Here is a 15,075-nt window from a genome sequence, read left to right on the forward strand (position 1 = left end):
TTTATCTTCTCCTCTGCTCTTCCTTGCTTCTCAATGCATTTGCACTTTAATTACTTTTTATTAGAATTTATGAAGAGCACTTTTGTTTTTGCAGGCGAAATTGCCTAAATAAATAAATAGTTGCTGTGCTGCCGAATAAAAAACGCGCGACAACAAAAACAACAACGCGAGGCGTGTCGCTTTGTCGCCCGTTCGTGTTGTTGTTGCTGGTGTAAATACTACGTTTATTTTTTAACAATTTTATTCCGATTTTCGTTACGCGCAAGGTGAGCACCACAAACCGTTCACATATTACACCGACACGTGATTGCGGGGCGCATTCGGCCAGTGGATAATTAACAATTGTCCTACGAACACGAAAAATTTCACATGCACTTCGTCAACGCGCAGCCCACAAATGTTGTTGTTCCTCTCACCCCTCGCTAGCGATGGCACTTTGCCGATGGGCCTATCGATAGCAGCGCTGGTCGTTCGGTGGTGGCAACTCTGTCGGGCTGTTGTTACGATATCGATATATCGATATCGATGTTGAAGATATCGATACTAGTTTGGCAGGGCGTTGCCAGACTGGGGAATTTTCAAATTGCGGATGGATATTCAAAATTCAAAGGGTTCAACTATTAAATCCACATGAATCCGAAAAATACCAATACATTCTACGGATTTAGATGATTATTATGCGTATTAATGAATCAAAAGTTAAACACACAGCAATTAATATCTTTACGCAAACTACCATGTCATCTGCTTTTCAACAAATAGAAAGAATGCTACTTTGATAACCGCTATTATTAGTGATCACAACTTTATTGATTCACCGCATTTGTTGTTTAATTTAAAAAACCCTAATTCACTTTTATTTTGTACAATTATTATTCGTGTTTGTAGAAAATACAAAATATCAAAGGGCTCGAGCACATTGACACGGAGAAATGGGTTAAAAACGAATCCAAAGAACTTATTGCACATGTGTGTTGCGTTCGCGTGAGTGTATAAATAAATAACGTAATGTATCGAGGGTTTCCAAGCTGAAGAAGATGGTTTGCACAGCTCCTTCAATTCTATGTAACTAGGGTATTATTCGATTAAGGTTTCTCGGTTTGGGCTGGATGGATCCCAGGGTATTCCCCAAATTCACAGCTTCCGTATGCTGCGGTCTGCCGCCGCTGAATTAAGTTTAGTTCTGCGAAAATAAGAGAAAAACGAACGTTAGATTTGTCTAGGCAGTTGCAAGCAGTGGTAAACAATGGGAAAACAAGCTTCAAACAGTATTAGGCCGAATCTGAACGAATAAACTGAACAGCCTTCATTAGGAGTAATTGCAGCAGCAATTGCACAAGTGTAAGTATGGATCGTAGTGCGATCATAACCGAACGAGAGTGTTAATTTAGTACACAACACAGTGGAGCAGAACAAGGAACTTCATGCGAATGCGTTGCAGCTTACCCCGATTTTCCAGTGGCCAAAGGGTCAACTGGAAAATGCGCGAACCTCTCAAAACTGCAGCGGCAGGGATCTAGAACCCTGGAGTTTTAGTTTTCATTTCATTTTCTTGTCTGTATCTTTTTTGTTTGCGTTCAAATCGAAGAAATCGAAGGGGATTGTGTATGTTCTTTTGAAATTAATGGCGTCAGAATGAACTCGCACATCGCTCGGGGAGCATTTAAGAATGGTATTTAACTGGCTAAAGATGCTGTGATGTGGCTGAGACCTTCTACTCCTCACTGGCCATCCTGTGTCCATGTGGTGGGTTGGTCGGTGATGGTTTTTGGTATTTGGTGTGGGGTGCGATGAGAAAAAGAGCTCAAATTAGTGCCCAGAAGGTTTATACACATAATGAAACAGCGCGGCCAAGCGAGGTGACTGTGGTACTGGGATGTTGTGGGATGGTAGCGAAAGCCGGAAAACGAGGCAGAAATTTTCATTTCTGACGCCAATCGGGAGGAATGAGTAAATCAAAAATTGCTCTTGGTAAATATCCAACTGCATTTGGCGGACTCAAGGTTTTTACAAAAGAATAGTATTCAGATGGTTGGATTGGTCACAAAATAAGGATTTAGTTAACTAGGTTTATATCTCTCTCTGTGAGTACCGGAAATGACGTTCTGTTTGGTTTTGGTTTTTTGGGTGGGTGTGTGCGTGCGTATTGTGTGTTGTGTGTTGTGTGTGAAAAGAGAAAAATAAAACGAAATTAATAAATTAGTATTGGGTATTGGTTAGGAGTTCGTAGTTCCCTCAAATATCCGGGGTGGAGTCGGGTAGAGGACAGGGACAAGAGCTGGCGGGGACTCAGATGCACTTACAGTTCCATGGAGAGCACCGTGGGATTGGGACATGCTTGGGGTGCCCGTATGTGGCACTGCTTGTGACAAATCAGCTGGCAGTCGCGGCACTCGTAGCCCTGCTTTCCGGGCCTCCGTGGTATGGACTTCATGCAGATGGAGCACTGCAGGCCGCTTCTGGAATGCCAAGGGTGCGTTAGTTACATATGTGCATATACATATACCAAATAACCTATGTGGACTGCCTGAAGCTTACCCGCTCAAATGCTTGGCGATGAAGGTGTGGTCGTTGTAGATGTGCAGCTTGGTGCCCTTGCGACGCCAGCGCGGTCTCTGGGCGATGGCCAAAGGCACAATGAAGTGGCTAAAGGGGATGCACAAGGAACGGGCTCGTCAGAGGCTGAGGAAGGCGAACAGTCGATCGAAACTCACCGCTTTATGCCATTCTCGATGGTCTCCAGCACCAGGGTGGAGGCCTCGTGCACATAGGTTTTATTGCTGGCCGAGGAGAAGCCTGAGATGGCCGAGGATTCTGAAATTGAGGAGCGTCGTGAGTGGTCGGTGATGGAGTGACCAATGCCCATGCGTGGTCCTGCGTTTTATTAATTTTAGTGTGTGTTTGTTTTTTGTTTTTTAATTTTTATGCGGCACGTTGAGAGTGGCACACAAACCAAGCACCCGTTAGGACCCATCAAATCATATTTTGCACATATGAAAATAAACAAAAGAAAATAATAGGAGAGGAGTGTGAGAAATAATCAAAACCAAGTCGAATTAAAGATTATATAAAGGAGAAATCAATAGCCAAAATCCAAAAATAAACCCAAATATTTACAAAATATTCAACCGTTTTGTGTGTTTAAGGAAATAAGTGTTTCATGTGCGTGTGTCGGAACCATGGAATACATACAGATTCGTGTTGTGGATCACAGTTCGGTTAGCAGTTGATGGGTATTGTGTTAGGGGAGAGAAGATAAGACAGACAACAGATGTAGATACAAATACAGATACAGATAACCATATAGTTAATATAAGCGTTGAATGGTACAAAATCTGGGGTACTTAAAGATTAAGGGAGAAAAGCAATTTACACTTAGTATTAATGTTATTCATGAGCTATGATGTATGGAAGATGATGATTTGACTCATGATTGGTAAATACTATTAAGGCTGAAGTCCGAATTACGCATTGTATAAGCAAGCGAAGAAATTGACATATGAAAAGAGAGCCAAAATGATTAAAAACTTAATATAGGTATTAGAAACACAAAATTTTGCAGTGCCATAAGCAGTTAATAGTTAATAATTAATGTTGATATGGGCTGATTTTGAAATATGATATTCCTTCGCAGAGTTATTAGCAGAATGCAGTAGTCCAAAAAATGTGCGCTAAGCCGAGCTCAAATGGTTAAAACGTGGACACTGGCGGAGGACTGTGACTGGATGGTAATTACCAAGTGAATTGCTTTTGGACAGAGTGCCACGATCGACAGATAATGAACGGGAAGAATCACCATTGAGGGTTCCGGTGGCTGTTCGAGGGTATCCGGTGGCTGTTGTTGTATTCGAGTTGGTGGCTGATAGTGACTTATGACTGTTATTATTAGGTTGATCGGCCGAGAGGGTGCGTGTCTTGGAGCGGCTGAGCCGCTTCTTCAGGGTGCCAAAGAAATTACGTTTTTTGCTGCGCCCGCGATCGTCGACCAAGTCATGGCCCTCCAACAAACCGGAGTGCTGTGCCAGCTGCTGGGCACCACCGTTTCGTGGCAGACTGTTGTATCCGCCCGATGCGGCGCCATGGGAGTTGCCGTTGCCATTGAGGCTGTAGTTGTTGTGGTAACTGCTGCCATTGGGCGATGAGGCGGCATTGGGCTGGCCAAACTGCAAGTGATTCAACGGTTATTAAGGGCTAATCCTCTCCAGCTCTAAACTCAAACTGCATGCCATGCCGGTGAAGGTGAACTTCTTGAACTCAGTGTACTTACCTCCGCGGTGCTGTCCTCGTTGACGGTGCCGTTACCTGAATCGATGAGGGCCTCGCCCAACTGGCTGACCTTCTCCTCCTTGGCCAGCTCCAGCTCGAGCTCGGTTTGCGCCTCGTTGGCTGCCCGCTCAAAGGCCTGGGCCACTGCCTGATCCAACTCCGTCGCCGTTTCGGTCACCTCGATTTGGCCATCTCTGTTCAACTCAACCTGATCGGTTCGAGGATTTGGTTAGAGAAGCGCAATTTGGGGGTTAGGCAGAGCAAACAGAACGAGAAACATTTTGACATTAGCTTGGCTTAAATACTACTAGCCTACATGACTTGTAAACCATCATGAGGGCGGGATTAGAGACGCAGTAACTCAGATAACTCAAAAGAACGATTGAAGAAATGATGACCAGGTCTGGGTGTTTACCTTAAATGCATTCGGGCTGCTCGAATTCTGGGCGGGATCGGAGGCGGAAATGAAATGAAATAAAATTAAAGAAACGCAAAAGGAAATTATAAAATCGTAGAATGCGGAAAAGGAGGGCACGAAATGTATGAAACCCAGGAAAACAAAATTGAATATTGTCCAGAGATATGTATCCTCGATAACCGTGAACCCATTTTTGCCACACACTCGTAAACTCACCCGCTGCACGCTGTGGATGATCAAAGTGCTCTTGCTGGGTTGTCCGCCACTTCCGCTGCTCGAGAGCGCTCCATCCTGCAGAGCTTTTACGGCTGCATCCGCCAGATCCGCTCCATTCCGGATGTGTTCGTTAATGGCCGGCGTGCTGAGACGCAGTGCCTCCTTGAGACGCTGTGGACGGGTGCCCGCCGGGATTTCGGCACCCTCGATGAACACAAAGTCCACGGTGATGGCTCCCGAAACGGGCTGCGTCTCATAGGGGCGTGGTTGCAGCTGCAGCTGCTGAGTGGATGCGGGTCCAACGGCCAGCTCATCGATGCCAACCAGGCCGAGGCCCAGGAACTTGGGCGGATCTGAGGCAATCACCGGATGGTCATACACCTCGAACAGGATCTCGGCTGATTGAGGGGAGAGTTCACTGCAATTGAAATAAAGGCCTGGTTATTGGTGACCAATTCGACATCAGAGACCACTTACAAGAGGAAGTGCTCATCCCAGAAGGGTTTGCTGCCACGCTGAGTGCCCGTCTGGTTCTTCTGGGCCGGCTCGTCCATCTCAATGACCACATAGGGATTCTGGGCATCCCTGATTCCATCGCCCTTGACGATCTTCACCAGCAGCCGACGGCCGGAAACCATGTGTTGGGAGTCCCTCAATCCCACGCCGCCCAAGTGGTGCTCCATGTTGTGCTGTGTGAATTGTAGGAGGACAACATGCGATGAGTGAGTGCAGTGAGAGACAGAGAATAGAAAGAAGTCACGGGGAGGCGATAAAAAGACGGAATTAGGGGCTTATGAAATTCGCCTTTAATAAGGAACTAATGCGTGACAGACTCTAGTAATTGTAATAATATTGAAAGTATTGGTTGCCCTGAAAAGAGAGAGCGCAAAGATAGTTCTTTTTACTTTCCGCGATCATCAGGGATCATAAGGGGTAACAAAACGAACTCTCAACGGAAACACGAGCGATGGGCTGAAAGATATATGTATATCGAAAAGGCGAATTCCATAAACACAGGGGAGGACGAGAGCAATGAGAAGTGTCTGTTTGTTTCGTTGGATGACAACACTGTACAGATAGTCTCGAGTCGAGTGCTGTGTGCGATGACAAGTGTACTAGGACACAGGAGTACAGAGAACAATGAACACAACACTGCCACGAATACGGGAGCTGGCATCTTCTCACTGCTCCCGACGCTCACCGCCAGCGAGTCATAGTGAACCGGATAGATTACGGGCAGGTCCAGGGGCTCCACCTCGGCCCGCGGACAGGTGGAGTAGATGGAGAAGTCCACCGGATAGACGGTGTCGCGCAGGGCCGTCGTCAGGATGTCGCTGATCACCGTCTGCAGCTGCTGCTCGTCCTGATCCATTGCCTTGATGGCACCCACACTGTTCATCGCAATGCGAACCTGTGTAATAGGATAAGAATTTCGGTTATTAGTGGCTTAAAATTGTGCCAAAATAGCAGCGCAAGAAACACACAAGCTAATCTAACTTTAATCAGTGCCATGAGTTAGTTTCAAGAGTTACTCACATCCGGATAGCCCTCGACTCGCATCTCACCCTTGAGGCTGTTGTAGTTCATGGGAATGGCCATGCGGGCGCGGAACCTGGACACGGTGACCTTGTAGTGGGAGGTCTCCACCTTGCCCGACTTCTGGCGGAAGGTCTTCACCTGCAGCACCGGCATTGCGTCGCAGTCAAAGGTGATGAGCTGTGTTGATTTGAGGGGTTCTCAAGTGATTAAGGACGCCATTTCAAACCATTGACTTAATTACCATATCAGCGGGATTGTTTTCATCGCAATTACAGAATATATTATTCAATCCGGGCGCAGGACTGTCGGGGAGCACTCGCACCACTTCAACGGCCACTCCATGCTGCAAGAGGAAAGGAATATACGTTTATACGATATGAAACACTTGTATACAATGAAACAGATGGGCTCCTTGCCGTCGCTGGATGTTTTATTCGCGAATTACGTAATTCAGCAGCGTTTTCGGGGCTATAATTCAGAGACGGGATAATGACTAACGACTGAATTCCGACCTTGGCCTACGACTGGCTCCGATCACGTAAAAGGCGATAAAAAAGCGAATCGGAGGAAAGCAAGCGAGGCTGAACCGTGTATTTCCATTTTTGATACCCTCTAGCCGAAAAAAGGCTTTCCATATTCACGTTAATTTACTGGAATGGTGACGAATAGCAAAAACCATATGAATATCAATAAATCAACTAGTTAGTATTCAAATTAAGTCCCATAGATGACCTACTCAAGTTAGCCTTCTTTTAACACTTTTTAAAATCATATACAAGCTTATTTAGGTCTCAGATTTCGGCATTCCGGTTTCCTGTGGCAATTTTGTAAACGAACACTATAAGCTCGTCGAGCTAAATACTACACGGTATAGAAAACTGAAAACAAAACGCGTTTTGACATCAGTTACGGCTGAGCGAGTTCCCAGTTCGCCAGTTGGCTGGAGGAGGGGAAAAGCGCTGGGGCCAAGCAGCTGAACATCGATTTCAAGTTGAATGTCGTGGCGGGCCAAGAACAAAGGTTAATGCCCGGCCAATAAAGACCAAGTCGGGCTCAGCCATGACATCAGGGCCCGGAGCATGTATGATGTCAAAGCTGCTGGCCGCATGATGTCATTTAGCCATCCTCCGACCGAGACTCACCTCCTCCACAGACTTGCGCAGCGTGTCGTTGATGGCAATTACCCAGGACATGAGCAGCTCGTTGACGATGACCAGGTCGCTATAAAGCCAGCGGAACACCTGGCTGGTCCAGGTGACGGAGCTCTGAAGAATAAAGGCAAACCGATCAGTTGACTGGCTTAAATGGGGGTTCAAAAGTATAAACATTAAAGTATCTAAATTACTTCCTTAATGCAGTCTGCAGTTCTAAGTTCCAAGTCGCTTATGTATCTATATATGGTTATTAATATTGTATATTCTTACCGTTTCTGGACCCACGACATTCGACGGCGGTGGGACGTATCGCTTCTTGCGATTCTCTGGCCCAGTGGAACTCTGGCGCACCACCCGACGACGTGGACCGCCGGCGGCTGCACCACCGGTGTTCAAGGGCGAGGCCGATGAGCGTCCTCGACCTGCGGATGCGCCGGTCAGAGGCTTGGATAGGTCCAGGCTTTCCACCTTGCTCTTGGTGGCCAGCAGGTCGCGCGGCTCCGAGAGACGCTTCTCCGTCTTGCCGGCGCCGGACGAGGGTGATCCGGATGTGGGGGCCACGCTCGTCTGGCGACTGTTGGCCGCACTGGCCGCCTTGTCCTTGTTGAGATACTTGTGGTAGAGCAGCTTGATGAGCCACACGGAGAAGAGGGCCAGCACGGCCCACAGGAAAATGAAGATGGCCAGGGAGTCCATTGTTAAGTCACCAAGTCCCTCGAACGAACAGATATAGTCATCGATTTGATCTGCTAGATCCATCGTTCAGTTCCAGGCCGCGTTAATCCCACAGATCGTCGTCATCGTCGTTATCGTTCTGCGGGAATAGAGTCTTTTAGTGGGTGTTTCTCATCTGGCGAGAGTATCTCCGAAATGGGATGAGGTTGAGATGAGAGCAATTTGTGTATCGGGGCAGCCATGAAAGATCTTAATCCCCCTGCTAGCCAACCGTCCCCGTCGTATTCTATTTATAGAGTTTGTACAATTTTCTTTTGGGGGAAAATATGAAACGTTGGGAAAAACTGGCCACTCACAAAGGCACACAATCCGCAGGAAGTTAAGAAAATGATAATCGCTTAAATATTTCCAACTTCAATTGTTTATAATAGCTTAAATGTGTATTTGCTTGAGCAAATAATGTAAATGAAAAAAATCGAAATATTTGAAAACGGAACCAAACCGAACCGAACTGAAACAGAACTCAACTGAAATGAAATGAACTGCTCGCATGCAAATCGATTCGAATCGGATGGCATCTTTGGGATCTTCGCTCTCCGCGGCGAGCGGCATTCTCAGATGCAAAGGTATCTGTATCCGACAGTACGAGTCCGAGCGAAAGATACTGCGCCGGCGCCAGTAGCTCGTGTCAGAGATGTGAACACTTGTTATCCATTTAGCTGAGCGCGACTCCAACTATTCCATTCTTCTGCTATTTGTTGGCTCCTATTGACGTCATGGTTTTTTGGGTTGCGACAGGGAAGGAAATGCGATGACGTAAGACTAGTTTGCCGATGAGGAGCGCCACACTATTTACGACTTCACTTTATTGTTTATAATATGTTTGTTCTGCCTTTATTTTTAGACCCTTCACTGTTTGCTTCGTTCCCACCGCTTCTGGTGTTTGCATTACACGGATTTATTAGAAACATTCGAGGAAATTGGCATTCGACAATGGGACTTGCGGCGAATATAGAACATGTGTTTTCGTTTCATTCCCCTTGGCACTTGTTGCAGTTAATACTGAAAACACATTGTGCCCTCGTCCCATTCATTGCTGAATTTTCGCGAAAATACGAAAATGCGAAAATGCGCTAAGCGTTTTTGGCGATAGAAAAACAATAACAAAAGCGCCATTATGCTGGCGATTATCTGCTTTATATCAAATAATGGCAGTGTTATTTTTGCTTCTTTTTCTCTGCAGCCACGCACGCCATTTAAAAGCACTGGAAAAAATATGTATAACTGATGCAGGCCAGGTATTAAATGTACTTATTTCAATTACCAGCATAGTAATACTACAAGTCTTTGTGGCAAACCACACACATTCGCCTTTTTTATGAACGTTTTTAATCATTTAATAAACCCTTTTCTCTGCCTGCGTCCGCTACATTCTTCGGCTTTCTGCGCCACTGATTTTCCACTTGGCTTTTCTGCTTTTCTGCTTCTCTGCTTTTCCACTCTCCAAGCTCCAATCCCAGCAAGTACGAAACAGAAAGACTTTTCGAGCATTCTCATCCACTGGCACGTCGTCTATTGACCCCTCGCCATTATGTGGACACCAAGGGCGCTGCGGAGGGGCGTGAAAATGTGGTGGGGGCGGGGGGTTGTAGGAAAACGTAGGTGCGAGCGAGAGGGCGACTACGAGAGCAACAAGTACTCGCGGCTATTTTTAGCCCTTGGCAAGCGCACACAAATCGCGTTGGGGAAAATGCCGTCTGCCACGCCCCCCTGGGGCATGCAGCAGCCGCCCTAGTAGTACACATGTTCCCATTGCCCCCTGATTGACAGAGATCTGCGATCTAACGGGCGTGTGGGAAAAGCGTACACATCATTAGGGAAAACTGCTCTAGAGACACGAAATGCAACAAGTACAATTTACCTATGCAAACTAACATGTGTACGATGCGAAGAAACCAAGAACTTTAATTCTCTAATTAACTTACAAGTTAAACCCAAAAACTCTTTTCTTAATTAGCATATTTTCAGGTGCCTCCGGCCAACTCCTCATTGAAATAATTCACCCATATGAGCCACTTTCCGCCGTGTGAAAGATGTGCAAGCTCGTGTGGTAATAGTCCATATTCCCAGAAGAGCCGCTGGGCCTGGCTAATTAATGCGAAAGTGTGCGGCACATGCAAACTATTGGCCAAGTGGCTTTGGCTTCCCAAGCTCGAATTTGACGAGCTTGGGCAACGGCAACGGCAACGGCAACAGGTTGGCAGTACTTCCGTTTTAATTGCCCCCACAAACCTCCAAGGGGGTCAGAGGTTTCGGGTTGAATGGCCCCGCCTTCCGAGTGGCGAACCTATGAAAATTGCGTCACCCGCCGTGTATTCTTAGTGCCTACTTTTTGTTTTCTGAGGTCTCAGTACTTTCAGCAAGGTATTCGGTGTGCAAACATTTTGAGATGCAAGTGCGCATTGCTAATCACATTCAAATGCGAATGAATATTGAAAATGACTTCCGTTACCACGCCAGACCTAAAAATAGAGATTGGGTAATCCAATCCAATACAATCCAATCCAAGCCGATCCCATCCGATCGAAAGCCGGCGATCGGAGTAGAACCAACCACAGCTCTGAAGGTCGCCAAAATGTAATATATGTGACATACGAGTACATAAATCAGTACGAAAAGTTAGGCGGGGAACACACACTTGAGTCACCTTATCTTATCACAGTCTTGCACTTATCGCATTTAATAGCCATTAATGAATTAGCATTATGACTCGATATGGATCTTGGCACCTTGCAATGAAGACGGCAACGGGCCATCTTGATTGCTCCCTCAATGGGTCAATAAAATATCAATAAAAAATAAAATAAACAGATCCAAAAACTCTCGAACATGATGTCATGCCAGTGAATAATGAGTGTTCAGTCTTTGTGTTTAATTCAAATTGATAAGGCGCCGGCTCAGATTCACACAGCACTAAAATTAATAAAATAGGTTATGTTTTACTACTCGAAAGTAATTTACTGCTGGCGGGCAGCTTATGTTTTAGGATTCGAAAGTAATTTACTGCTGATTGGCAGCAGTAAATACTCTTGGCAGAGTATTTAAATTTGGCTGTCCACGACCTTGACAATTAGTTGATCTTGAAGTACGTAAGTTTTCCATCACTTCGAATTGATTGCATACCATTTGCCAGCAGTCATAGCAGTTATTACATGGGGAGCACCCATTTATTTAAGTGCACTCGTGCCGTCGAGAAAGCTCTAATCAGTCATCCATGCATGAAGAGCCTCCGAATGGAATGGCACTTCAACAGAGCCCGATTAATCTATTACCCTATGGCATCGATATCAACGAGCGAACTCCGACGTGTTTGCCATTTCAAAGTGTCAAGGTTGAGCTAAATTTGGAAATGCGAAAGGAAGTGGCTGGCGGGGCAGACAGGGCGTATGCTTGATTTGCAACAAGAGACATCAAGCATACGCAGCTTGATCCCAAGGCATGTCAGCACGCAACTGAAAGAGACCACGTCAGAGGTCAAAGGGGAAAGGGCCAGTTGCGTGCTTCACTTTTGTGCCAGCCAAAGTTCAGCTCAGCAAAGCAGCACAGCCATTTACACAACTCGCTGAGACAGACAAACCGCGTTTCGGAACCTTTCGACTTTGGCCTATTCAAAAACTCGTTTATCGATTCAAACTGGTCCCGAGAACCCATCGATTTTCGCTCTGTGAATATGAGTTTTAAGCAGGCGAAGGCGTTACACATTCCGCCCAAGGAAAGTGCCTGCTCCCGGCTTATTGATTTTTCCCCGGGTTTCCGTTCCCTATCTGAATGATGGGCCTGCAAATATAGCTGGCGGTCAATTTACTCGCCACCAGCCTTTTCCTCAAGGTATTTGAACTTCGGGGCCAATTGTTTTGACCACGTTTGGGCACCCATTTGAGGGCCAGGGTTGCCAGGGCAACCACTAAATAATTTAGGGCCCCCGCATTGATTTGTCAACGTGCCGAGCGCCAAGCAAATCTGGCCAGAATCGTAGAGAGTGTTCACAGTTCACGGTATATTTGCTTGTTTACCCAAGAACATAATTTTCCCTTTTCCTGGAAGTTGCTTTTCAGAAGTGTTCAGAGGAAAAGCTTTGACCGGCAAAGGATGCGCCGTGTGAGAGAGAAAATGTTCGCGAGCAAAGAGTGAAGAGAATACCAGGAGGGGTTGGAAAGTGCAGCCCGTTACACGAGCAAAAAATTATCTTAAGTTTTGTTTAGTCATCCAGAGTGGCAGTCTAAAAATGAACTTTAAACTGTTATAGGAAAGGCTTAAGTGATAATAAAATGTAATGGACTTGTAACTACTTTCTAGTGCCAAAAACATATAACTGAATACTTCCGTTTCATCTATAAAGCATTTACTACATTTTGAGGAATGTTAAATGAATCTAATTGGGTAAAACCTGCAAGTGTTATGCTATTTATTAACACTTAAACGTTTATTGCGTATTTAACAATATATGCAAGAGTACGTAATGCTTTTCCCAGTGCAAAGTTTTCCCTTGCCTAGTTTTCCTGGCTTTCAACAGCGCCAACAGCCAGTGACACAGTTTCCACATTTTGGGGTGGCTTCCAGGGGTGTAGAGAGATACGGAACTAGAAACGAGGGTTGCAGATGGACGAAGCACGCTATTTGGGCCTCTATCGCACAGAGGATCGCCGGAATGTCTTCATAGAGCCATTAGGAACACACCCAGAATAAAAACCAAGCCCAAATGGGGCAAACCCTGAGCTCAGCGAAAAGATGGGGTGTTTTTCTATTTGGGAACAGGGTTTGCTTCACTTACCGCATCAAAGAACGCAATTCGTAGACGTAATTAAAGTTGAATATAGTTGAATCCGCAGGACGAGTGTGTTGCAATTTGTGTGGTTCGTGGAAGTAAAAATGGATGGCGTTACTTAGGGAGAAATCACAAGCGTAACCTTAACCACACATGTTATGCTTTTTAGCCCTGATTCCGCGGCTTGTCGGGGAAATGTACTTGTTTTCAGGTGTTAGGAAACATATTTATAAAATGCAAATGCAAATACCCCGTGATTGATTAGTGACAAAAAGCTTAAAAGCCCTGCGATATTGGTGGGTATTCAGAATTCAGGTGCGTGTGTTTCAGTATGGTTTGCACGTGAGTTAGGTGGCCGAAAATTGTAAAAGTTTCATTTAATTCCAGAGCCAGTAATTTGGGGCCAGCAATTTCTCTGTGCGAAAGGCAAATCGATAAGGGAGAGGGGTGGGTGGGTGGTTGGTTGGCAAACGGGGGTGGTGACGGGCGGAAAAGCTTGGCACACATAGTAAACAAATGGTGTTTTCACTGAATTTTTATATGCTCTACTCACACGGTTGACCGAATTTTAAAGGCCACGTTAGCAAATAATATTGCTACAAATTTCGATTTAGTGCCAAAAAGAAAAAAAGTTCTACCAAAACACTGCCGATTATTCTTGTCTCAAAAATAATGCCGTTTCGTATTTTATTACTTAATGTTTTTCAAATTATTTATCTATTTCGCTGAAGCGAGATAGACGATAGTCGTGCTCTTCTCGCGTTGATGATGGAATTCTTTCGTTTCGTTTGTTATTGTTCTTCCCCTTTTTGTATTTTTGTTGTCACTCTGTTCGTTGCGAAGATGGCGATAAAGGAGAAGCGAAGAGGGAAGCGAGGCAAATCGAGTAGACGTGTGAAGAATTTTACAAACTTCCGTAAAATTAACTAAAATTGATAGAAACAATTGAACTTTTGTTTAAAACTGCCGAATTTTAAACAATAACAATACTTTTGATGCTAAAAGCTAAAGTGTAAATCTGAATTTGTTGTACTTTAAATGGACTTTCTTGCAACCAAAAATAATTGAAAGCGTGACGAATTCCACAATATTTAAATCCAAATCATGCGAAGCCACGCAAGTTACAGATAATCAAAAACTGAATAGTAGAAGCCACTCAAGTTTAAATAAAGTACAATCGAGTTATTCAAGTTCGCCTGTGCTGTATTCAAACTTAAGTTCAATGTCGTGGGTTGCTTCCGCTTGCCCATTAAAGTTTCTTTTGTGATTGTTTCTCAGATATTTAAGTGCCTTCGATAAGAAATTATAACATTCAAATTATGTAGATTGTTTGTGGGCCTTTGTGCGCTTTACACTGTACTACCCGAATTTAGTTTTGACTAGTTTACACTGACACCTTACTGTGCCACACATTCGATTTAGTGGTTTTCTATTTAAACTTGGTCAACATTTCAATTTTCCCAGCCACAACAACAACAACAACCGCAGAAGAGGAAGAGAGAGCGGCGAACAATCAGCTGTTTGCAGCATCAATGAAGAACGCTGCATTCGGCATTCTTTAATTTCAATTAAAGTTCGGCATTATAATAAATTGTTTTCTGTAAAACAAGCAGCACATACACACACGCACACACACACAGAAACACGCGCGCACAGTTTATATGTTAAATTGTATATTTCTGCAATGCTTTTTAAATATTTTGCTGCGGTACAACAAATATTTTTGCGGTTTCTTGCCAAATTTCCCATACACAACGAACACACGGCTAACGACTGTGCTTTCGTTTTATTCTTTTGTTTCCTTTTTCTTTGATTTCTGTTTTTCTTTTCGGTTGAGCACTAGAACAATAAGAAATATTGCCGCCGCTATTTTATTTTTCATCCGCGAACGAAACGAACACCAACCTTACTCGTTGAATGTCAAAGAGAGAATAACATTCGTTCGTAACATGAATGTTAAAAGAGTAAAGAGAGAACATGGG

General features: G+C 44.8%; 2 protein-coding genes across 34 annotated transcripts in view; both read right to left on the reverse strand.

Moving 5' to 3' along the window:
- The window catches only part of LOC6547099 (mitogen-activated protein kinase kinase kinase kinase 5), a 48,147-nt gene extending 47,697 nt beyond the window's left edge, over positions 1-450 (reverse strand). For 8 of the 10 annotated variants that reach the window (XM_026980086.1, XM_026980084.1, XM_015156693.2 and 5 more), the window contains exon 1: positions 282-450. The gene's annotated coding sequence lies outside the window, so the exon portion shown is untranslated. The other 2 variants (XM_026980082.1, XM_026980081.1) reach the window with 1 other exon arrangement.
- Positions 451-786: 336 nt separating this feature from the next.
- On the reverse strand, positions 787-15,034 carry LOC6547098. Of its 24 annotated transcripts, none has more exons than XR_003407843.1 (17): positions 14,999-15,034; positions 13,647-14,019; positions 7,864-8,339; positions 7,582-7,704; positions 6,681-6,782; positions 6,437-6,616; positions 6,102-6,311; positions 5,378-5,589; positions 4,901-5,318; positions 4,682-4,708; positions 4,268-4,474; positions 3,737-4,163; positions 2,715-2,874; positions 2,539-2,646; positions 2,304-2,459; positions 1,447-2,105; positions 787-1,183 (listed from the first exon to the last, which is right to left on the reverse strand). XR_003407843.1 is itself a non-coding variant. In XM_015156683.2 (16 exons), exons 3-16 carry the CDS (start codon positions 8,287-8,289, stop codon positions 1,135-1,137), a joined length of 2,712 nt encoding a protein of 903 aa, XP_015012169.1. In that variant the 5' UTR covers positions 8,290-8,339; positions 13,647-14,019; positions 14,999-15,034; the 3' UTR covers positions 787-1,134. The 24 variants fall into 24 exon arrangements, 16 of the variants coding, with proteins under 16 accessions (XP_015012169.1, XP_026835796.1, XP_015012176.1 ...); XR_003407844.1 differs by having other exon boundaries at positions 15,004-15,026; XR_003407845.1 differs by lacking the exon at positions 13,647-14,019.
- Between the last annotated feature and the right edge of the window lie 41 nt (positions 15,035-15,075).

The sequence above is a fragment of the Drosophila erecta genome, unplaced genomic scaffold (assembly GCF_003286155.1).
Source record: "Drosophila erecta strain 14021-0224.00,06,07 unplaced genomic scaffold, DereRS2 tig00000092-arrow-pilon, whole genome shotgun sequence".
Classification (NCBI taxonomy): Eukaryota; Metazoa; Arthropoda; class Insecta; order Diptera; family Drosophilidae; genus Drosophila; species Drosophila erecta.